The 23,528-nt window shown below is 40.2% G+C and overlaps 1 protein-coding gene across 1 annotated transcript; it reads right to left on the reverse strand.

Annotated features, from left to right (window-relative positions):
- Nucleotides 1–1,663: 1,663 nt before the first annotated feature.
- PERP (p53 apoptosis effector related to PMP22) lies at nucleotides 1,664–18,580 on the reverse strand. Its single transcript, XM_079716600.1, has 3 exons — nucleotides 18,318–18,580; nucleotides 7,606–7,746; nucleotides 1,664–3,156 (listed from the first exon to the last, which is right to left on the reverse strand). The coding sequence occupies exons 1-3, from the start codon at nucleotides 18,505–18,507 to the stop codon at nucleotides 2,939–2,941; spliced, it is 549 nt and encodes a 182-aa protein (XP_079572726.1). The 5' UTR covers nucleotides 18,508–18,580; the 3' UTR covers nucleotides 1,664–2,938.
- Between the last annotated feature and the right edge of the window lie 4,948 nt (nucleotides 18,581–23,528).

Genomic DNA, 23,528 nt, shown 5'->3' on the forward strand with positions numbered 1-23,528 from the left:
AGGAATCAGGCTCCCGGACTTCAGACTACTACAAAGCTACAGTATTCAAAACAGTATGGCACTGGCACAAAAACAGAAATATAGATCAATGGAACAGGATAGAAAGCCCAGAGATAAACCCACGCACATATGGTCACCTTATTTTTGATAAAGGAGGCAAGAATATACAATGGAGAAAAGACAGCCTCTTCAATAAGTGGTGCTGGGAAAACTGGACAGCTACACATAAAAGAATGAAATTAGAACACTCACTAACACCATACACAAAAATAAACCCAAAATGGATTAGAGACCTTAATGTAAGGCCAGACACTATAAAACTTAGAGGAAAACATAGTCAGAACACTCTATGACATAAATCACAGCAAGATCCTTTTTGACCCACCTCCTAGAGAAATGGAAATAAAAACAAAGATAAACAAATGGGACCTAATGAAACTTCAAAGCTTTTGCACAGCAAAGGAAACCATAAACAAGACCAAAAGACAACCCTCAGAATGGGAGAAAATATTTGCAAATGAAGCAACTGACAAAGGATTAATCTCCAAAATTTACAAGCAGCTCACGCAGCTCAATATCAAAAAAATAAACAACCCAGTCCAAAAATGGGCAGAAGACCTAAACAGACATTTCTCCAAAGAAGATATACAGATTGCCAACAAACACATGAAAGGATGCTCAACATCACTAATCATTAGAGAAATGCAAATTAAAACTACAGTGAGGTACCACCTCACACCAGTCAGAATGGCCATCATCAAAGAATCTGTAAACAATAAATGCTGGAGAGGGTGTGGAGAAAAGGGAACCCTCCTGCACTATTGGTGGGAATGTAAACTGATACAGCCACTATGGAGAACAGTATGGACGTTCCTTTAAAAACTAAAAATAGAACTATCATACGACCCAGCAATCCCACTACCGGGCATATACCCTGAGAAAACCGTAATTCAAAAAGAGTCATGTACCACAATGTTCATTGCACCTCTATTTACAATAGCCAGGACATGGAAGCAACTTAAGTGTCCATCAACAGATGAATGGATAAAGAAGATGTGGCACATATATACAATGGAATGTTACTCAGCCATAAAAGGAAACAAAATTGAGTTATTTGTAGTGAGGTGGATGGACCTAGAGACTGTCATACAGAGTGAAGTAAGTCAGAAAGAGAAAAACAAATACCATATGCTAACACATATATATAGAATCTAAGTGGGAAAAAAATGGTTCTGAAGAACCTAGGGGTAGGACAGGAATAAAGACGCAGATGTAGAGAATGGACTTGAGGACACGGGGAGGGGGAAGGGTAAGCTGGGACGAAGTGAGAGAGTGGCATGGACATATATACACTACCAAACGTAAAATAGATAGCTAGTGGGAAGCAGCCGCATAGCACAGAGAGATCAGCTCGATGCTTTGTGACCACCTAGAGGGGTGGGATAGGGAGGGTGGCAGGGAGGGAGACGCAAGAGGGAGGGGATATGGAGATATATGTATATGTATAGCTGATTCACTTTGTTATACAGCAGAAACCAACAGAACATTGTAAAGCAATTATACTCCAATAAAGATGTTAAAAAAAAAAATCCCCTTCCTCAGATTGGCGGTGGGTGGGGGGAGCGGGGGCTGAGAAGCAAAACCAAAAAAACTGCAAACTAGATACAAGATTAGAACACCTGGTTTATTGGGAAAAATTCATAATGAAAACTGCAACTGCTTATTTTTACAACTTACAAGATAATAATTTGATACATAAAATGAATTGGTTTTCATTATATACGTACAAATATTTTTTAAAAGATCCATGTGATGTATCATATTTGCCATTCAGAGAAATCCCACATCCCTGAATTCTCCTGTTGCATGTTTTACCTCAGATATTTTTAATCTGTTTACCAAGGGAAACCAGGTTTTTAACCGTATTTGAGTTTTTGCTTACAGCTGCAATCTATCAGAAGCTGTGTCTACATGATTAGAGCCTGGTCAAGCCTAAGGTGAAAAATTCAAGCCATTTCTTCTCTTTAGGCTGTTTTAATGTTACTTTTGTGACGGGAATGGCCCTCCTCATGGTTTACTGAACAAACTAATCCTACCTAGAGGTTACGACAAATTAGACCAGTCCATCTTTTAATCCAGTCTACCCTAGTCTAGAACATATAGACACCAAACAGCGCAGAATTATTAGTAGCACTTTACCACACCCCAACCCTACAAACCACTTTAAAAGAGAAAATTTCATCTTAAGATTTCACTACTTAAGGAGGTCTTATTACTGCAACAGGCTTTGGCTATGAAAGAATACTTTCCTGGATGCCATACCAAGTTAACGGGAAGCTTAGCCCCAAATCAATTATTCATGATGTTAATTAGAAATTCTCATAAATGATATGCATTTAGGAAATGATTTTGCTTCTTTAAATAGCTGAAGGTTTGAAAAAATATTTATTTTTTGCATTTCTTTTAGAATATTTGGTCACTGGCAATTTTTACCAATATCTTCCTCTTCTCCTTAGTCCTTAATAGACCCAGTTCATTCCATCTGGGAAAAACAGAAACCTGACCAGATTACTCAAATCTTTGAAGCCTTCTCATTTTTACCTTATAAATTATGTGGTTAGTTTTGGTCTCATATTCTTTTACAAATGCAATATAAATGGTATGGCTAGATATAAGGAAACACTGGCATATTAGTAATTAGGTAATTAATTAAAAGAAGTTAAGTCTTGTTTAAGTCTATAAATCATAGATAAAAGATGAATATGAAACTCTAAAACTATTTAAGAAATATTCTCTCCCGAAGTATTTTAGCATTTTGACTATAGTTTAATGATATGAACACTGCCCCAAACATAGGTTCAGAGTATTCCGGGGGAAACAGTTTCTTTATCTGGAATCCATCTCAGCAGCAGTGATGTTCTTCTGCTCATTCCCCACTTTAGGGAGATGTGTAGAAGTACCTGGGCTTGGCATTGCCCAGCAGGTCATCTGCATAGTTGGGGAGGCAACAGAAGAAGAAGGAACAGCCAATCAGGATAATCGTAGCCGCCCACCCAAAGCCGTAGGCCCAGCTATAGATGTAAATGCCACCAGAGTTGTTAAAGGTCTCGTTGTACTTCACAGGGTAAACTACCAGGCTGATGATCTGGAACACAGCTAAAAGGAAGGAAAAAAAAATACAAAGTATGAATGTATGAATGAATGAATGCATGGTAACAACAGATTATTTCCCCTTCCACAACATTTTTGCCTTAAAATAAGTATTAAATCCACCTAAATAATGCTGATAAAAGGGGCTGGGGGAGTCTAGTTAATCATAAGCCAAAAAAGATGACTGAATATTGTGTGTCAGAGATACCTGGCACTAGGTAGAATACTGAGTATATGAAATACAGACAGAAAATTAGAGATTCATGTACCTATGTAAGCATTATATATACTAAAGTAAAACGTGCCGAATTGTGGTGTGCAATAGAAAGCAAGAGGTTAGAGGAGAGCCTACTTTTTCATCTTTGCTTTTCCTGTGCCAAACATAAGTTAATATTATCAGTGTTAGCAAAATAAAACATATATGTACATATATATATGTGTGTATGCACACACAGACACAGATAGAGGAATATTCATTCAATAAATAAATGACTAAATGAAACAATGAATCAATGATGCGAATGATCAATGGGAGAATCAGCAGAAAAGCCTGCAGAGGAAGGGGGAATCTGAAGAAGAAATAGAAATGAAGAGATGGAGGTCAGGAAGAAGAGCATTCCAGCCTGGGGGAATAGAAGTAAAAGAGGGGAATAACCACAGTGCTTTAAAAAGTGAAAGGGGGGCTTCCCTGGTGGTGCAGTGGTTGAGAGTCCGCCTGCCGATGCAGGGGACACGGGTTCGTGCCCCGGTCCGGGAAGATCCCACATGCCGCGGAGCGGCTGGGCCCGTGAGCCATGGCCGCTGAGCCTGTGCGTCCGGAGCCTGTGCTCCGCAACGGGAGAGGCCACAGCAGTGAGAGGCCCGCGTACCGCGAAAAAAAAAAAAAAAAAAAGTGAAAGGGAAGATACGGGAAGGAAAACATATGTCAAAAAACTTTCTAAACTCTTTGATATGAGTCACATTATTACAATTATTATTAATCATGTATTAACAATTTACATTGCTTAAAAATAAAAGGAATTTATTAAATCTACTTTGTAGTCTTTTTCAATGCACATGCATAATTCTATAAAGCTGTAATGAGTATACACATGCTATGCTATGCATTTTTTACCTAGTATTTAGTATGTGCATTGCCATGACTTTGGGTATAAGCAGATTTTAGCTCTGTGACACTCAGACGCTACTCTTCACAAAGAGCGATCAGCTGGCTGAGCTCCCAGGAGTATGTCAGGGAGTGAATAGTCCTCACCACCACTTTTCTTTCACCTTAATTTTTTTCTACTAGCTCCACAGATATACCCTTAACTAGTTTTCTTTTTTTTTTTTTTAATTACTAGAAAGGCTGTAGATGTTTCCACATCTCGATTTGTTGCTTCTATTTCCCAACTTAAAATGTTCTTCTTTGGCAACTTATGAAGGGCAATCTTAGTGCAGATCTTAAATATTTCTCTGGTTCCTGTCTACTTTATTTATTTATTTTTAAATATTTATTTATTTATTTTGGCTGCACCAGGTCTTAGTTGCGGCATGCAGGATTTTTTTTTTCCAGTTGTGGCATGCGGACTCTTAGTTGTGGCATGTGGTCTTCTTAGTTGCAACATGCAAACTCTTAGTTGCAGCATGCATGTGGGATCTAGTTCCCCCACCAAGGATCAAACCTGGGCCCCCTGCACTGGGAGTGCAGAGTCTTACCCACTGGACCACGAGGGAAGTCCCGCTTTCTGTCTAGTTTAAATAACGAAGTCTCACTAGTTAAGTTTGTCATTTTCGGCAAATCATTGTGTATGACACAAAAGGAACACTTCTCTGCATTTTTCTCTAATATGCCTAGTAATAAATGTTAAACATTGTTATTCACCCATTTTGGTTCATCACATAAAGTTCTTGTAATGGTTTGGATGAATTTTTACAAAATCTAAATTGTATCGGTGTTCAATTATTCTGATTTTAACCCAATAATATATATCAAATTAAAAATAATTGTTATGAAATATATCTTAAAAATCAAGTAGGGCTTATTCAACATTATTACCACTAAAAATGTATTGAGATTTCTAGGCTTTTTATTTTTCTATTAAACATTTCCCATTCCACTTGTCCAACTTTGAAGAAGAGGAGAATTAAATTGTAAAATGAGAACACGGGGTTAAGCAGGACAGTTCAGCTGTTTATCTATCAAAACTCACCAGAATGAGTTTTTTTTACAATAACTCCTGCAACCCTGTTAGCTAGAGATGGCAATTACTAGATGTTAATGTTTTAATGTTAAGGTAGACAGAAGAATTTTACTAGAATTTCTTTTAATTTTGGTAAAATACACTCAACATAATATTTATCATTTTAACCATTTGCTAAGTGTTCGATTCAGTGGCATTAAATACATTCACAATGTTGTGTAATCATCACCACTATCCATACCTAAAACATTTTCAACATCCACAGTGTGTACCCACTACCCCCTCGCCTCGGCTGCTGGTAAGCTCTCATCGACTTTCCGTCTCTGTGAATTTGCCTCTTCCAGGTATTTCATACAAGTGAAATCATAAAATATTCATCCTGTATCTACCTTATTTCTTTCAGCATAATGTTTTCACGGTCCGTCCATGTTGTAGCTCACATCAAAATTTCATTCCTTTTTATGGCTGAATGATATTCCATTTTATGTATAGACTACATTTTGTTTATATATTTATCTGCTGCTGAACACTTGGGTTGTTTCCACCTTTTGGCTATTGTGAATAATGCTGCTATGAACATGGACATACAAGTACCTATTCAAATCCCTGCTTTTGGTTCTTTTGGATATATACCTAGAAGTGGAATTGATGGGTCATAAAGGATTTTTCAATGAACGTTAATGTCATAGTGTTATTTCTAATGGTGATTTATATAGGCATCTACCTAGTCTTCTAAGACATGTGATAGGAAGCTACATCACATTGTTTCTTTGATAAGGTCTTGTAAATTTCAACTACAAAACACCAAATAAAAGTGGAGGTGGGGGCTTCCCTGGTGGCACAGTGGTTGAGAGTCCGCCTGCCGATGCAGGGCACGCGGGTTCGTGCCCCGGACCAGGAGGATCCCACATGCCGCGGAGCGGCTGGGCCCGTGGGCCGTGGCCGCTGGGCCTGCGCGTCCGGAGCCTGTGCTCCGCAACGGGAGAGGCCGCAGCAGTGGGAGGCCCGCGTACCGCAAAAAAAATTAAAAAATAAAAAAATAAAAAAAATAAAAAATAAAAAAAGTGGAGGTGGGATTCAACAAGATTCTTCATATGTTTTGTGATTCCTAGCCATTTCTGATTCTAAAATATTATTCCAAAAGCAAAGTTTGAAACGTGAGGAACACTCGAGTAAACTTTATTTTGAATCAAGAGACATGTTTAAATGTACAGGGGACGGTTAGAGCTGCACTGGCTGGTTCTCGGAGGCTACCTCCTTCCTCCCAGCCAGGGCCTTTTTGCTCCTCACTTACCCCGCCCTAGATCCTGCCATCATCTTCTTTGTACTCAGGGAACCCTGCGCACAGTGGTCCCACTCAGGCTCAGGCTTGATCCTGTGGACCCCTCTAGTTACAAGGCTTCTGACTTGTTTCCAAAACCATATGCTCACTGTGTATTTATACCCCAGGTCTGTGGCTGGACTTCGGCTTTGGTTCCATGAGCCTAAGTTGGTAGCTTGAGAAATGGACTATGGCCGCCTCGCTTTGCCCTTATCAGCATCTTCTTCTTCTTTCCCCTCCTCAGGAAATCCAGATTTGCATCTAAATCCAGCTCTGTGGCTGGGGTCCTGCTCCTTTGGCAGACTTCCCTACTGCCAGGTGCCCACCTAAAATTTCAAATAATTCTTGCCTCTAGATTCTTGCTCCTAGATTCCTAGTTCTTATATTCCCTTAATAAATGTTCTCTCCGAGCCCCACCCAGCTGCATAACTAAGTTTCCCATCCCCCAACCCTGGCTCTAAGCTGCAAAGAGGCAATTCCAGATCTGGTCCCTCCCAGATCCCCCATCCCCACTGCAGAAAACCCTTCTGTGACCCACCACATCCTAAGACTGCAGAACGCCTTCAACAAGTGCAATGGTTCAGGGACATTCCAGTCCCCTCAGGCATGGGGCTCATGGGAGGCCAGCCTGGGACCACTATGGAGACACTGCACTTCCAGCCCTGGTCCCTCGGGGCAGGGGTGTCAAGGACATGGGGTCATCTACAAGAGATAGCAGCAGGTAGAGTGATGACCTTCCTCACTTGGATGGGGGGCATGGAACGCTGTCTCAGGCAGAGGATAAAAGGGATCCAGCTCTTAAAATACATCTCTCCTCTGTTACTTCTGCCTTTGGCGACCCATTTTCCGAGAACAGATCAGGAACCGTATTGCCAGAGATCTTTGCGGCGTGGACATTATTATATTGATGTCCCCTGCAGATAGGAAGAAAGGATTGCTGGCGCACAGTCTTACCAGCCAGGGCCAGGAGGCTTCCAATCATTCTCAGGAAGACAAGCATTTGGGATCCGCAGAAGGCAAAGAAAGACAGGATGAAACAGATCACCAGGATGGTGAAGCCACAGAAGAGCATGGCGGCAGCTGCTCTTCCCCACGCTATAAGAAAGAAACAGCAATTAGTGAGACAGACAAGCCAAATTTAAAAATTACTTATCAAAGCATCAATGGGGTTTTTTTTTTTCTTTCTACTAATTGTATTTGGGTGGAAGAACAGTTTTTCTTTAGACAATACTTAAGCATCTCCATATTTTAAGGGAAGAATAGGCAATTCATAGGTAGGACGTTAACATACTGATATGCAGTAATGCCTTATCCCCTCGGTTTTGGGGCAAATGTTTATACCTCCGAAATGAAAAGTAAACTACATTAAACTGTATCTCATTTAATAAACTGGCATACAAACAGGTATATTTAAAAGAGTCACTCAAGTTCTACTATAACATGACCACAGTAAACAACATTTTTACTATGGAACAATCCAAATTACAATCTCTTCAGGAACTGTTTCAAATACCTTTAAAAGGATCTTGGTTCCATATTAAGGTTTGGTCCCATGCAAAAATAATTATTGAAAACTCATAGTACTTATGACTAGACAGAGATATAAAATAAAACAATTTAATTGTAAAGTAGCTAGCTGTGCTTTTTATAACAAGTTTAGGTGCAAACAACATTTCTAAATTTTTGCCTAAATTTTAACTTGTGAAGTATTCAGAATTTATTGCACAATAATTCTCAATTATTGACATGGGCCCTAAAAACAATAAGGATGAGGTGGAAATTGAGTTCTAGGTTTGAAGATCTACATGGGCAGCTCTAGCCCTGGGTCATTCTGCTCTGCTCCTGTGGGAAGAGAAGAGTCATGACTCCCAAGCTAAGGATTCCAGCCAATAATTATTGTTCAAACTGCACTGATTTGTAAAATCTTTTCCCACACAACCTTCTCTCTAGAGGTAGTGACTGACATGTAGGAAGTAATCGCTCTGTGCCAGGCACGGGGCTAAGAACCCGCCATGCCTTAGCAACCTGAATCCTCACAATAACTTTTTAAGGTTCCCACTCTGTTATCATTTCTATTTTAGAAGTGAGATTATACTAAGCCTTTGAGAGTCCAGATAACCTGCCCATAGCCACACAGCTGGCAGCCAAGTTTGATTTCCAGACTGTCTGAATCCAGAACAGGACTCTTTTTTTTTTTTTTAAGATATAATTTACATACTAGAAAATTCATCCATTTAAAGTGTACAGTTCTGTAGTTTTCACTCTATTCACAGGGTTGTGCAACCATCACCACTTACAATTCCAAAATTTTCATCACCCCAAAGAGAAACCCCATGACCGTTAGCAGTGCCTTTCTCCTCCTCCCTTCCTTCAGCTTCTGATCTACTTTCTGTCTCTATAAATTTGCTTATTCTGGACATTTCATATAAATGGAATTATATACTATGTGGCCTTTGTGACTGTCTTACGCTTTCACTTAGCATAATGTCTTCAAGGTTCACCCATGTTGGAGCAGCATGGATTAGGACTGCATTCCTTTTTATGACCAATAATTATTCTATTGTATGGATAGCCCACATTATGATTACCCACTCATTCATTAATGGATGAACATGCACCCTTAACCTATTTCTCTTTATTGCATTTGAAAAGGAGAGATGCGTGGACCTTGGCACTGGTTTTACTCAAGCTTTAACCGAGCTTGGCTGGCAAACATCCTGACTTAATTTGGGGTCATTGGACTGGTCAATATTAGACAAAGATAAGGACTAGCAGAAAGAACAAGGGCTTGGGGGCCAGCTTGCCCTCGTTTATCCCCTGCCTCTGTTACCTATTAGCCACTGTCAGTCTGCTCATCTGTTAACCAAGGCTAAAATGCCTTCTTTCAAGATCACTGTGAGGATGAGAGCTCTTGTGTGAAAAGTCATGGAGCTATTAATTCTCCAGCCCTCTCTGTTCAAAAATGTCCTCATGTATTCCTATGACTTTCTCCAGTACCTCAAGTTTTCACTTTATTCGACCTTCTCAAGGTTCTACACTGTCACATGAAGACTCTTCCTCAGTTCTCCACTGCATGTTTACATCTTCAACTGTTAGAGACAAACCTGGGCTGAGCTCCCCTGTTCCCTTCTCTAGCCTCCACACTCCCCACAAATCTTCATCTAGTAGAGTCAGGGATGACTGGGGTATAATAGGTAATTCAGGAAACGACACATGCTCAATGTTTTTTACATGCTCAAATACATGTTTTCACACAAATTACCCCTTAGTGGCACTGGTCAGGATGGCGTCATGACAGTACCTGAGTGGGCCTAGTTTTATGTTTATAATTTTTATTACTTTCCTCCATGTCTTGCTCTTCCTGTGAGATCAGTAAGACCAAGGTAAAATAGAAATGTTTTATTTTAAAATAGACATGGATAAAGCCAAAATGTGAGATTGAGTAAGTCTCTTTTCTCACTTTTGCCTTGTCCTTCGAGTAAGGTAACTTTCCAGAGAAAAGGGACCGTGCTTTGGAAAGAACATTAATTAATCAGACCATCTCGAAGTCTAGCCCATAAACCACTGACTCCAAATCATCAGTGGTGCTTATAAAAAGTATGGATTCCGGGCTTCCCTGGTGGCGCAGTGGTTGAGAGTCCGCCTGCTGATGCAGGGGACACGGGTTCGTGCCCCGGTCCGGGAGGATCCCACATGCCGCAGAGTGGCTGGGCCCGTGAGCCATGGCCACTGGGCCTGCGCATCTGGAGCCTGTGCTCCGCAACGGGAGAGGCCACAGCAGTGAGAGGCCTGCGTACCGCAAAAAAAAAAAAAAAAAGTATGGATTCCTATGCATCCCTCCAGACACACTGAATCAGAGTTGTAAAGGAATATGCATTTTACTGGTATTTCTTACATTTATACTAAAGTTTGAGAACAACTAAGAGAGATGATCAATCTTCTTATAAAAACAGTTGCAACATTGCCAAAAAGGAGCACGTAACTTTCAGTATGTGACCCACTGTCAAATACAGTCTCATGTCTGTAGATTTTTGCATGGCTACTGCCAATCATTAAATTCAATTAAATACAATCATTAAATTCCAATAAGCAGACACTGAGTTTTCCTTTTAAGGTGAGTTCACATGTTTGAAACTGTTCAATGCAAAGGCAACACAGCTATATAAGCCATACAGAGGAATGCAAACAGTGAAGATCAATTGTAGAGCAGAATGTGAGTTTTCAATAAAAACAGGAGAAACCTCCTAACAGGGAACATATTTAGTAATCAAACTTTGATAATCACAGATTAAGGTTTTTAAAGTATAGCTAAATAAATTATGTATGATGTTGCTATAAAGAGTAACATCAATCATTTTACCTGTTTATTTGAGGAAATAAAAAGTTATACAAAGTTAGATTATTGCTATTACTGCTTCCGCTGACATTACCGCTAAGGTGTAATTTACATTTAGTTTCAGGTACTTGAAAGGAATTAAATAAAAGAAATAGTAAGCCAATTCACCTAACCTAAAACCAACAGGTGAATGTAAATATAAACAGATCATTTAAAGAACTTTTCCTATGTTATGTTAAATCAACTCAATTAGCGTCTTATTTAAAATGCTGAGTCTAAAGAAAAATCAAAATGGAAAGTTAAGCAACAGTCTGTCTGGAGAAAGGCTGCCTTGGAAGTAGAACGTGTAAAACCTGCTCCTTGAGAGTGGAAACACCCACATTGATTCACTTAACTATCATTTAAGGTACAAATCTTGACATGGTTTTGAAGGTCCTGACTGATGGATAACAAGGAAGGCAATCTGCTGTCTCATGTCAGTGACTATTTTGTTGTAAGATGATGAGATGGATCCTACCAGGTCTGAGCAGGGTCCTCCCAGCCCAATATTCTGCCTGAGAAGGGAACCAACAGCCATGTAGACTAACAACATGGCAATTCTCCATCACATACATTTTGAAAACTTAAGATAAATCTGTAGGCTAAGTGCCTTTGGTCTCCCTTAATCACCCAGAATGAGTCCAATATCTATAAATTTACCCAACCCTTCGGGAACTATATATTTATATTTTTATATTATACCTTGGTCTAAATTGTACCCTATTTACCAGCCTCAGTGGAAAAACATCAATTTTTAAAACTTATCTTGAAGCTACTTCTTTCATGATTCAACATCAACAGATGGTCCTCAGTTCTTTGAAGACAGTCCATCTTCATCGATTCTGAAGACAAGTCTGTCCTTCATTAATATTTTATACACTAAATTTCTGCCTTTCCTAATCTGCATTTTACTGGTATTTCTTACATCCATACTAAAATCTGAGAACAACTAAGATAGATGATTAATCTCCTTATAAAAACAGATTGCAGCACTGCCAGAAAGGAGCATGTAACTTTCAGTATGTGACCTGCTGTCAATTATAGTCTCATTTCTATAGATTTTTTTCATGGTTACTGCCAATCATTAAATTCAATTTAAAAATATCATTAAATTCAAATAAGCAGAATGTGTGTGTGTGTGTGTGTGTGTGCGTGTGTAGGGGATTGGGGATTGGGGAAGGATTCTCATTGTCAATTATCTTTCTCTGAATTGAGACCACAAAAGCATGCTGCATTCCAGGTAAACAGAGTTTCTGTGTAGGAATGTTGTTTGTTTGTTTTGTTTCCTTAAGGGAAACATATATGTTTCCCTGAAACATGTTTCATATATATATATAATTTATTCTGTCCTAAGTTTATTTTCTAAGTACCACTTGAAGAAATTTATGTTATCAAAGAAACCAGCAACATTATAAATCCACTTTTAGATAAGATTCATTAAAGATCCACGTAGGTAATGAATGGCTTATCAGATTTTGCTATTGCTTGCAAAGATTCAACATTAAGTCAACAACATGGAAACCATTCACTGGTTACTAATGAAATTCTGAATTTTTTCTAAAAAATGTTTTTAAGTTTTTTGTATGAGGGATAATGCTATATGTTTTTCCAGAGATTATATACTAAAACATGATGTTACAAGGCAAATACAGCTGGGAAAAGACCAGTAAGATCGACTGATAAGAAAAGAGCAATAAAAGTAAAAATAAATAAATACCTTGAATATCAAGCTAGAAACCATAAATCAAAGTTAAGTTTGTGAAAAGAAAAAATAAATAACTTTTATTTTAAGACAAGGAGAGCACTACTGCTATATCATGGGTGATATTTTGGAGACTGTCACTACTTTTTCACCCCAAATTAGTATTTCTTTTAATGGATTTGCTGCATTCTTCAGTAGTTTTACATGTGGGCACCAAACATTGACCAAAACGGTCTGTGGCCTAGCCCCTTACTCAGTGCCCTGCAGATTCCAAATTGTCACCCAACTAGAGGGTGGTTCCTTTCCAAAACAAAGGATTCATCTCTGAACAATACAGAAAGCCCTACCCAGTGAATACAAGATTTTGTCAGATTCCTTCCTATTGTTTCTATAAAGTTCTTTATGTCATACACAAGCAGAACTGAAAACTGGACAAGACCATAAGTGAAAAAATAAAAAAGATGCTATTTTGTGACCACCTAGAGGGGTGGGATAAGGAGGGTGGGAGGGAGATGCAAGAGGGAGGAGATATGGGACTATATGTATATGCATAGCTGATTCACTTTGTTATAAAGCAGAAACTAACACACCATTGTAAAGCAATTATACTCCAATAAATAAATAAATAAATATATATATATATATATATATATATATATATATATATATATATATATATATATCCTCCAGGTTCAAAAAAAAAAGATGCTATCTACAAATAAATATAAACATGGGTGGATGATATATTCAAAAAGACTGTTGCGTAGTCAATGAGGAGATCGACAGTAATACAGGCCAGTGCTTCTGAAACTTAAAAGTGCTTATGAATCACCCGGGGACCTTGTTAAAATACAGATTCCAATTCAGTAGGTGAGGTCTGAGATGCTGAGTATCCCGTAACCTCCCAGATAATGCCGATGCTGCTGGTCTGTAACACACAAGTAGCAAAAATCTGGAGGATGACTCAGAAACGCCTCCAAAAAAATCGACACAGGAAGAATGATTCTGCCGAAGGTTTGGAAGGCAGGAAAGGAATGGCTTAAAGGAGGAATGATGCTGGGGTCTCTGGGGAGAAATTCCACAGTAGGTGTGAGATTCTTTACATGCTCTACATTTTCCCCTGACACTGAGCCAGATGATAACCCTTTCCCATTGGTTTTTATGGAACTTTACCCCTTTATGGCCTTCTTTTAAAGTCTGAGTGGGGAAACTATCCTACACGGGAAGATGGGAAAATACAGGAAATTCTGTGTGAACTCAGACAAGATAACTAGCAGCAAATTTGGAATCTACCCTCAAATGTTTGAGAATCTGTCCGTTGGAAGAAGGCTGGAAAGAAGAATTTACAGAGAAGCACATTTCACCTCTTGTCGGTGTAAGAGGGGTACTTTTAAACAAATTGCATCGTGGAGAAAATTGAGTTAAGTTGCTGAACAACGGGAAGAAGCTCAGATCAGCCACGGGCGATGCTGATAGGTGGGCTTTGGAGAAAGCTTGAGTAGGCGCACTATTCATCTCTCCTAGTTCTAATAGTCTAGGAGCCTCTGGCCATTTACAAGGAGAAAAGACAAATCAGGAATTGAGGCTCTCTGGTAGTGCTAAGTGCAGCAAATGTGGAGTAAACTGGTCAAGATCACTGGTTCCTAGACGTCTAGATTTTATAAATCAACATATATATTTTTTTACTTATGAAAATCAGTTGAGAGTGTCCAACTTTTTGTTTTACTATGTACGAATGTGAACACATGCCCGCAAAGATTAGTCTATCTACTAATGCCTAATTTCATAAAATAAGAGCGTTTGAATACCTGACCCTGCCCCTCTGCAAAAAAGCCACAAGAACATAACCTCAAAATGAAATCTTTTAAGTTGAATTTAGGCTAATGTAAAACTATTAACTTCATACTTATTGATATTTTTCTCATTTCTCGTGCATTTAAGAACCATAGGGCTAGATGATCTAAAAATATTTCCTATATTAACCTGATTCTTCGACTTATCCAAGGCTGATTTCATGTAAAAAACATTCAATGTGGTATCTTTGGTAAAAATGAGGCTCTGCACTTCTGAGTTCAGATCCAAGGCAAAGGCTCTCCAACGCTGCCACACTGACTCCCCGCCGTCCTTCTTGGAGCATAAATTCATCTCAACTGTCCCTGTAATTTATGCATAAACTTATCTTCATTAGTCTCTACCCTGACAAGTCGGAGCTTGCTTAGGACTTGAAATCTACATCTCTGCTGCTGAAAATATCCTCCTGATGTACTCTTTCTTAAAACTGTAAAAGAAGGTGCCAGGAGTGCAAAAATACTATCTGTGAACATGGATTCAAATTTAATTTAGCATTTTCTTTTATTTATTTATTTATTTTTGGCTGCGTTGGGTCTTCGTTGCTGTGCGCAGGCTTTCTCTCTAGTTGCAGTACGCGGGCTTCTCATTGCCGTGGCTTCTCTTGTTGTGGAGCATGGGCTCTAGGCACGCAGGCTTCCGTAGTTGTGGCCCACGGGCTTAGTTGCTCCGCGGCATGTGGGATCTTCCCGGACCAGGGCTCGAACCCGTGTGCCCTGCATTGGCAGGCGGATTCTTAACCACTGTGCCACCAGGGAAGTCCTAACTTTGCATTTTCTTTATACATGAAATTTGAATGATCATTTCAATGTTTAAATATAGATTTTTCTTTTCCAATTTTGAGGACTAGAAACCATGACTTTTTAAAAAATTCAAACAAGAATTTGTATTTATTTATTTGTTACTATTATGTAAAAGAAAATATTCAGTGTTTAATTTGATTCATTTATGAGGAAAAATGAGGTGATATGGTTCTGAAATTCTTTTAAAAAAAGTTAATGACAGTGAAGAATATAACATTCTGCTTTTTACATAATTCTATGGAACTATTTACCTTTATATAAAAAGTCTCTATTATTTAGTATTATTGCTGATACCTGCCAGCAAAATGAACATATTGTTACAAATGTCAGCAAATAAAAAAGATAGTGAAGCACTTTGTAATAAACAGGTATACTTTCTTAATACTGTAGTTTACAGTGGTAAATCACAAGGTTTATTTTCTAGCACATAGCAAGAATTTTTTTAAAAGTGGATATACACACTTAATTCTCAATATTGAGATATCATTTTAATTAGAGCTATCAACCTTATTCCTTGTTGTGGTTGTACATACGTGGGAGTATGTGTAAACTGCTTACTGTATTTTAGATAAAATATGACCTCATGTGAACATATTGTTTTTGGCAAGGCCCAACTGCAGCTATCTGAAAGTCTCAAAAGTTCAGAGACGCCTAGATAATCAACCTATGGGATAGGAATACACAATTTCTACACCTGTGAGGCAAAACTAGACAACAGTCCATGGCAGGAGACAGAGTGGAAGTATAATAATCACTCCAACTCATCTTTGACTTCAATAGCCTGGGATGGACCTCTCCTGGTGAGATCATAGCCATTTTCTTCTTCCCAAGGTCACCTAATGACAGTGGGTGCTAGATTCATGATTTGATTCTAGGGCTTGAGCAAAAGCCGCATCTAACCCATTCTTGGCACTTGATTATCTTTGCAAAGGTCACCGGAACAACCAAATTGGAATGTGAAAGCCACTGACCACTTATGAAAATCAGTCTTGCTGCATCACAAAGGCAGTACTAGATTCCTCAAGACTCACTTGGAAAACCGAACTTTTCTAAAGACCAATTCCTATATCAAATTGAAACATCAACTGTACACTGGATCTGTCTTTTCTCTACAATTAAAAAAAGTTAATGCTTTAGACTCCTGTCTAATTAAAAAATTAGAAAACAGAAACAAAACCTGCTTACTCCCTTCTATATCAAAGCACTCTATCAGCCTGAGGTTAGAAGAGCCACACCCTAGGAAGGTGAGTTCATCCTGCAAATCAAGAAAAATAAAAACTGCATTGTGCGTTTTTCACAAGAGGGCTGTGGTCACAGCCAGAGCTGTGCAGGCCAGATCATGTCCCAGCAATAGTGCTGATCTAGGTTCTGCCTGCACCCTTCTCCCCGAGGCACACTAACCTTCTTAACTCATGTGCCCAGGATCGCTGAATATTCTTTGGGTCTGTATTAGTCTTTGCAGTGAGATACGATTATCAAAGTCTGTTTAAAAACACACCTGTTTTAAGCAAGTCTATTAAATCCCCTACAAGATACTGAACTCTGTTGCATCTTAACCAGAAGATAGAGACATATTATTTCAAAGAAATTAATTCCCTTCAAAAACCTAAAAGACTTGGGGTAATACAAACCCTGGCAGGTGTGCTGTTTGTGCTTTAAGAGAGGAAAAACACAGACTTTAAGGAAAGTAGGAATTCCATTTAGTCTTTACATTTTATTACCTGCTAAGGAGAACCATGCCTCCTTTGGGGGGTAAATTTTTGGGGAGAACTTCCAAATAATTCCACAGTAGATAAGATAAAGCACCAAGCCCCTGATACAGGGTCCCAGAAATAAACAGAGTTTGGTTTGAAGCCCTGGGCCACTTTGGAGGTGCGGGGCAAGTCAAAGATCCTAGCAGAGAATGGGGGGAAAAAAGCAGGGTAGCCTTCTTTCTCAGTTTTAAACTATTAAACTCAGTTGGTAAGGCTCCATTCAGTAGTAGTTGGCTTTAAGCTTCTGATTATTCTCATACTTAAACCCTCCTGTCCCGGACCCCTCCCACAATGCTAATCACGATAGACCCCGGCTGTTCTTCCCGTCTACGAGAAAGCAGGGGGGGGTACCGGCCCAGAGCAAGCTCCTCTCCAGTGCCGTGTAATAGTTAACAGGTAGTCCCTGAGGCTTCCTCCATGCTGGAAAAATAAAATACTCTATCTGCAATATATTAAATTGTCAACTCTGCTTCATTTCGCTGGTGTAGAAAATGTGTTTGCTTTTCAGATTTCAAATCAGATTAAAATAAAGTTTTCTAAACAGCAATGCCAGGCCTAAGCCCAAAAGACACTCCTTCTAACAAGAACTAGCCTGAAGCATTAAACACTGCAGTATCTACTGAAATCTTCCCTGCTGAAACTTTGATTTAAAGGGCTTTTTTAAAGGAAGAAGAGCTGCTTTCACTTAGTTCAAGTTAAACGAATAATACAGCAACATGAGGGAAGGTACGCATTTTAAATACTTACATTTTAAAATATAAGGCATATTTCATATTTTAAGCTATAAAATAGGTGGCGGAATGGGAAGAAATTTCAGTAGGTCTCCAAGAAAATATACTTTGTTCATTACATTTACTCATCAAACCCTTTTCAAATGGCTGAAATCATCTTCTGCTGTACCGACAGACCCTGCGAATAAACGTAGTTTGAACTAGGGCTATTTTCTTCCAGTGTCGAGCCTGGTTTTGGCCACTGAAAGCTGCTACTGCTTTATTTTGTTCGGGTCGGATGTATGAACCTAGGCTCTAAAGAGATTTTTGTTGAATCACCCATTACCCCCGACCCTGTTCAGTCCCTTCTCGACCCTGTTTAGTCCATTCTCATAGGGCGACTTCCGCACTCCCAGGGCGCCGGCGCTCGCCCAGCAGCCGCCCGGAGGACTTCACGGAGGCGACGGCACTCACCAAAGTCCATGAGGTTTTCGCAGTTGCTCACGGAATGACACCGCCACCACAGCGAGGACTGCTGGCCGGTATCGCTCAACTCCACCCATCCGCGGCCGGCCAACGCGATGATGTCGAAAATGATGGCGCTGAACAGGAGCATGGGCAGGATCCACCTGCAGCGCTCGCAGGCCAGGCCGCAGGCCAGCATCTCGACGGTGGTGGTGGAGAGGAGAGGAGCGCGTGGGGCTTGGACGGCGGCGGAGAGTGACCCTCGAGGGCCGGCAGCGCGACAAAAGGGAGGAGGCCGCGGGGAGGCGGCTCCTGGAGGACTCGGCTCGGGGCTGGCCGCGGGGGCGAGGCGCCCGCCCCACCTAGATTCCGGTGACTCAGAGCGCACCGCCCTGACCTGCCCGACCGGCCCGGGGCGCGCACGGGGTAGGAGGGGCCGGGCTCGGGTTACACTGGGTGTGTGTGAGCTCACTCTGCCCAGAGAGACCTGGAGCCGCGGGGACCCACTGCCTCGTTTCCCTCTCACTTGGTCCTCTCGCATCCAATGCTTTTCTTCTCAGTGCTTCAACGTGTACACATTTTAATCTGCGCATCACCAATGAAATATTTAACCCCTGAAGTCGGATCACGGTCTGATTTTCAACAATACGATATTAAAGTTTCGAGCCATTTGAGAGGAGTGTTCACATCGGACAGGGGTCATTGCCGCACTCTTAGCGCGTGTACCGAACCCAGGAGCCGGTCCCTGACCCTCCCCGGCAGGGCTGGACGATTCCTGCTGGGGTCCACCTTTGTACCTTGTACCATGGCTGCTTCAGACTCTTCACTGCTTACCATCCCCACCTTCCCCACTCGGGTGCCAACTCGTTGACAGAAAGACCATGTTTTATTAATCTGTGTATCCCTGGTGCCCAGCACTGTGTCTGGGTCTTAAGGGGGACACAATAAACATTTTATGCGTGAACACACTGAAATTAACAAATGCTCATTTCCGTCCTAGAAGCGCTTCACCCGGCTTCTCCAGATAAATTCAGGTCCTCTTTGCCGCAGTACACTCCCTACCACAAATCTCTTACCTATTTAGACCCCGCTGCATCTACCCTTTTCATTTCCTATTTTGAGGTTTCTCCAAATAAAAACCATATGTCATGTCAGCGTGCAACCAGCACCTAAAGCCCCACCTCCTGTGTCCTGACCCTGCTTGTCACCACCATGACTCCTCAGGTGTGGATGGGAGGGGGACTGAGGAGAAACAAGTTCTCAGTGTCCGCACCGCCATGGCCTTGGGCAAAGCATGAAGAATATCCAATGAAGGTCATATCTTACCTTGTACTTCCAAAGGTTTATTCTGAATCACTTTTCCTTTGTATTTAATTGAAGATTTACAATATTCTGTCAGTTTCAGGTGTACAGCATAGTGATTCAGTATTTTTATAGATTATATTCCATTTAAAATTATTATAAAATATTGGCTATATTCCCTGTACTGTAAAATATATCCTTGTAGCTTATTTATTTTATACATAGAAGTTTGTACCTCTTAATCCACTACCCCTATCTTGCCCCTCCCCCATCCCTCTTCCCACTGGTAACCACTAGTTGGTTCTCTATACCTGTGAGTCTTTCTGTTTTATTTTATTCATTCGTTTTATTTTTCTAGATTCCACATATAAGTTATATAGTCTTTGTCTTTCTCTGACCTATTTCACTAAGCATAATACCCTCCAAGTTCATCCATGTTGTTACAAATGGCAAAATTTCATTCTTTTTTAATATTCTTATATATATATATATATATACACACACACCACATTTTTATTCATCTGTTGATGGACACTACGTTGCTTTCATATCTTGGATATTGTAAATAATGCTGCAGTGAACATTGGGGTGCATGTATCTTTGTGAACTAGTGTTTTCCTTTTCTTCAGATATATTCCCAGGAGTGGAATTGCTGGCTCATATGATAGTTCTATTTTTAGTTTTTTGAGAAACCTCCATACTGTTTTCCATAGTGGCTACACCAATTTACTTTTCCACCAACAGTGTAGGAGGGTTCCCTTTTCTGCACATCCTCACAAACATTTGTTATCTGTGGTCTTTTTGTTGACAGCCATTCTGACAGGCATGAGGAAATATCTCACTGTGGGTTTGATTTGCATTTCTCAGATGTGAATCCCTTACTTTTTCCATTAATTTAAAATGAAAGAAGTGGGAAATATTTAGCAGTGTTTAAAATTTAGTCTCCTGTATTTCAGTTTGGTATTCTCAATAGAAACCAAATACTATATTTTGTGTTATGCAGTTCTCTGGCAATTTTTGAGGACAAATAAAATAAAATTACTGAGAAAGTTAGTGTCCGAAACCACCTGAAATAATTTCCCCAGCCTTCATTTTACATAAACCAGCTTCACATATTTTCATTAAAGGCAAAAATTTTCACTTTCAAAAGTAGCACAAAGGGGTTTCCCTGGTGCTGCAGTGGTTAGGAATCCGCCTGCCAATGCAGGGGACACGGGTTCAGTCCCTGGTCCGGGAAGATCTCACATGCCGCGGAGCAATTAAGCCCGTGAGCCACAACTACTGAGCTCACGTGCTGCAACTACTGAAGCCTGCGTGCCTAGACCCCATTCTCTGCAACAAGAGAAGTCACCACAGTGAGAAGCCCACGCACCACAACGAAGAGTTGCCCCTGCTGCCCGCAACTACAGAAAGCCTACGTGCAGCAACGAAGACCAAACACAGCCAAAAAAAATAATGAATTAATTAATTTTTTTTGTTGTTAAGTAGCACGAGGAGGTATTCTGCCAAGACTTAACTGCATACGGTGTAGACTGTGTGAAGAAAATGATCTCAGTTTCCAAAAGTAATGAAAATATTTGTTTTATTAGCTGTATAATATATTTGTGATGAAAAATCATATTCTTACAAATCAAATACAGTACTGATCACGGGCAAAGTCATTTCAAACAAATTGAGAGTTTCATTGGTGTCTTAACATCTTTAGATAATTTTGGACTAGATATGATTTGTTTGTCTTGTTTCAGTAGATTTGAGGAATAGAGCTCATTAATGCTGAAGTGAAAGCAAGGAAAGTAACTCTTCAGAATTTTTGGAAGAGACCCAAACTGACCTTGGTTGGGTTCCAACAATAACATATCTCACACATGATACCCAGACTGTGGAACCAGATAGCTCAGGTTCAGATCCTTTCTCATACTAGCTGTGTGACGTTGGGCCACTTAACTTCTCTGTGCCTCAGTCTCCTCATCTATAGAATGGATGGTGCCCACCCCACAGCATTGTAGTAAGTATCAAAAGAGCTAATATATGTAAAATGCTCAGTCTAATGCCCACACATAGTAAGCTGCAACAGAAGTGTTGATGATGATGATGAATTTCACATAGGTTTTCCATTTTTATAAGGTTGGAAATGGGGCTTTTCATGTTTGTAAGGGGCAAATTCTATGTATGAATATTAACAATAAATCATTACCATAGACAATGCAATCATTCATCCAGCCATATTCCTGAAATGATGGATTCTAGTGGATAGTAGACGGTTAAATAGCGCCCCCTACTGGATAATATATGGATTGCAGAACACTCAACAACGTAAATTGTTCCTGAAAAAAGTTTCTATTTTTATAAATCTGGGGTTTTATGGTTATAAAAGCAATGAGTGTTATAAACAAAAATACATAAATATATCATTTTAAAGTGAAAATTTTTAGTTGGTTTACCCTCCTGTCCAGAAAAAGGAACAGTAATAATAATAGCTGACTCACATTTGCTGGGAGTTTGCAATGTGCCAGTGTTTCACACCCACCCTATGAGGTGTGTACCACTATCGCCTGCATATATATGAGAAGACTGGGGCACAAAGAAGTTAAGCAGCTTGCTCAAGACCACACAGTCCCTGAGTGGCAAAGCCACACGCCACCCAGTTTGACACCAGAGACAGTACTGTTTATAACAGCCACTCATTCGAGTTTGGGAGATATTCCTCCAGAAGTTTCCTTCTTTCTCTCCTCTCCTTGCCCTCAAAAGCATCCAAACCACTGCCAGTTCTCTCCCAAGCTGTAGTGAAATGACCTCCGTGTAAGTTGTCACGTTCTCACTAGTAAACCAAATTGAGAGCAGTGCAGTAAAGAGGTGATAGTAAAACGAGCACTGAACAGAAAATCAGGAGTCTGAGTTCTGGTTCTTGCTGACCCTGTATTTCCCCTCTAATCCTCATCCAATCTCTTCTCCCTGGCTTATGCAACCTTTTAATTACCGCTACTCTCTCTCTCCATTTTCCTTCCTCAGCCAACTGTAATTTTCCTTCTACCTAGTTATGTGATGGCCAAAGTTTAACAACCAACTCTCTAAAGAAAAAAAGAAATCCTTGACATATAGTATTCGCCGATTTCTATGGGTAGCTACTCTCCCATGGCTGATTTCCAGCTACCAATTTGATGTCATTGAACACAGAGTTAGGAAGAATATATATAATCATTTGTCTCAAGCTAGTAAGAGCACACCACTGCATCTACTCCCAATATCCTACTAAAACTGATCTCACAAAGGTCACCAGTAAGCTATTTGCCAAATTCAATGGATATCATTGGCCTCTTCGTGGCAATAGATAATTTAATGTCTCCCTTCATGAAGCTTTCTACTCTCTTGGCTTCTATAAAGATGTTAGGGGCTTCCCTGGTGGCGCAGTGGTTGAGAGTCCACCTGCCGATGCAGGGGACATGGGTTCGTGCCCCGGTCCGGGAAGATCCCACATGCCGCGGAGCGGCTGGGCCCGTGAGCCGTGGCCGCTGAGCCTGCACGTCCGGAGCCTGTGTTCCGCAACGGGAGATGCCACAACAGTGAGAGGCCCGCGTACCACCAAAAAAAAAAAAAGATGTTAAATTGCAGTGCCAAAGACCACCAGGAACACACTGATAGTCAAATAAAGTTAGATTTACTGACTCACTGCAGCTAGGGAGGTTGTACCCCCGTCAGGCTGTCTCAGTGAGAGGGTGTTGGGGGGCTAGTAATAAGATTTAGGCTTCTATTGGGTGATTTTGAAGAGGATTCAAGGAAGTGGGTGTTTTGTTCTGAGTTACATTATGTCAGGAAGAATTGCATGGTGTTTTTGTTTTTTCTTCATTCAAATCTAATTATGGAGTGGTTTTGTTTTTGTCTTGTTCTACCACAATTACAGAGTAACCTTGTCTGGTGTTA

This window comes from Hyperoodon ampullatus (assembly GCF_949752795.1).
Source record: "Hyperoodon ampullatus genome assembly, chromosome: 12".
Taxonomy (NCBI): domain Eukaryota; kingdom Metazoa; phylum Chordata; class Mammalia; order Artiodactyla; family Ziphiidae; genus Hyperoodon; species Hyperoodon ampullatus.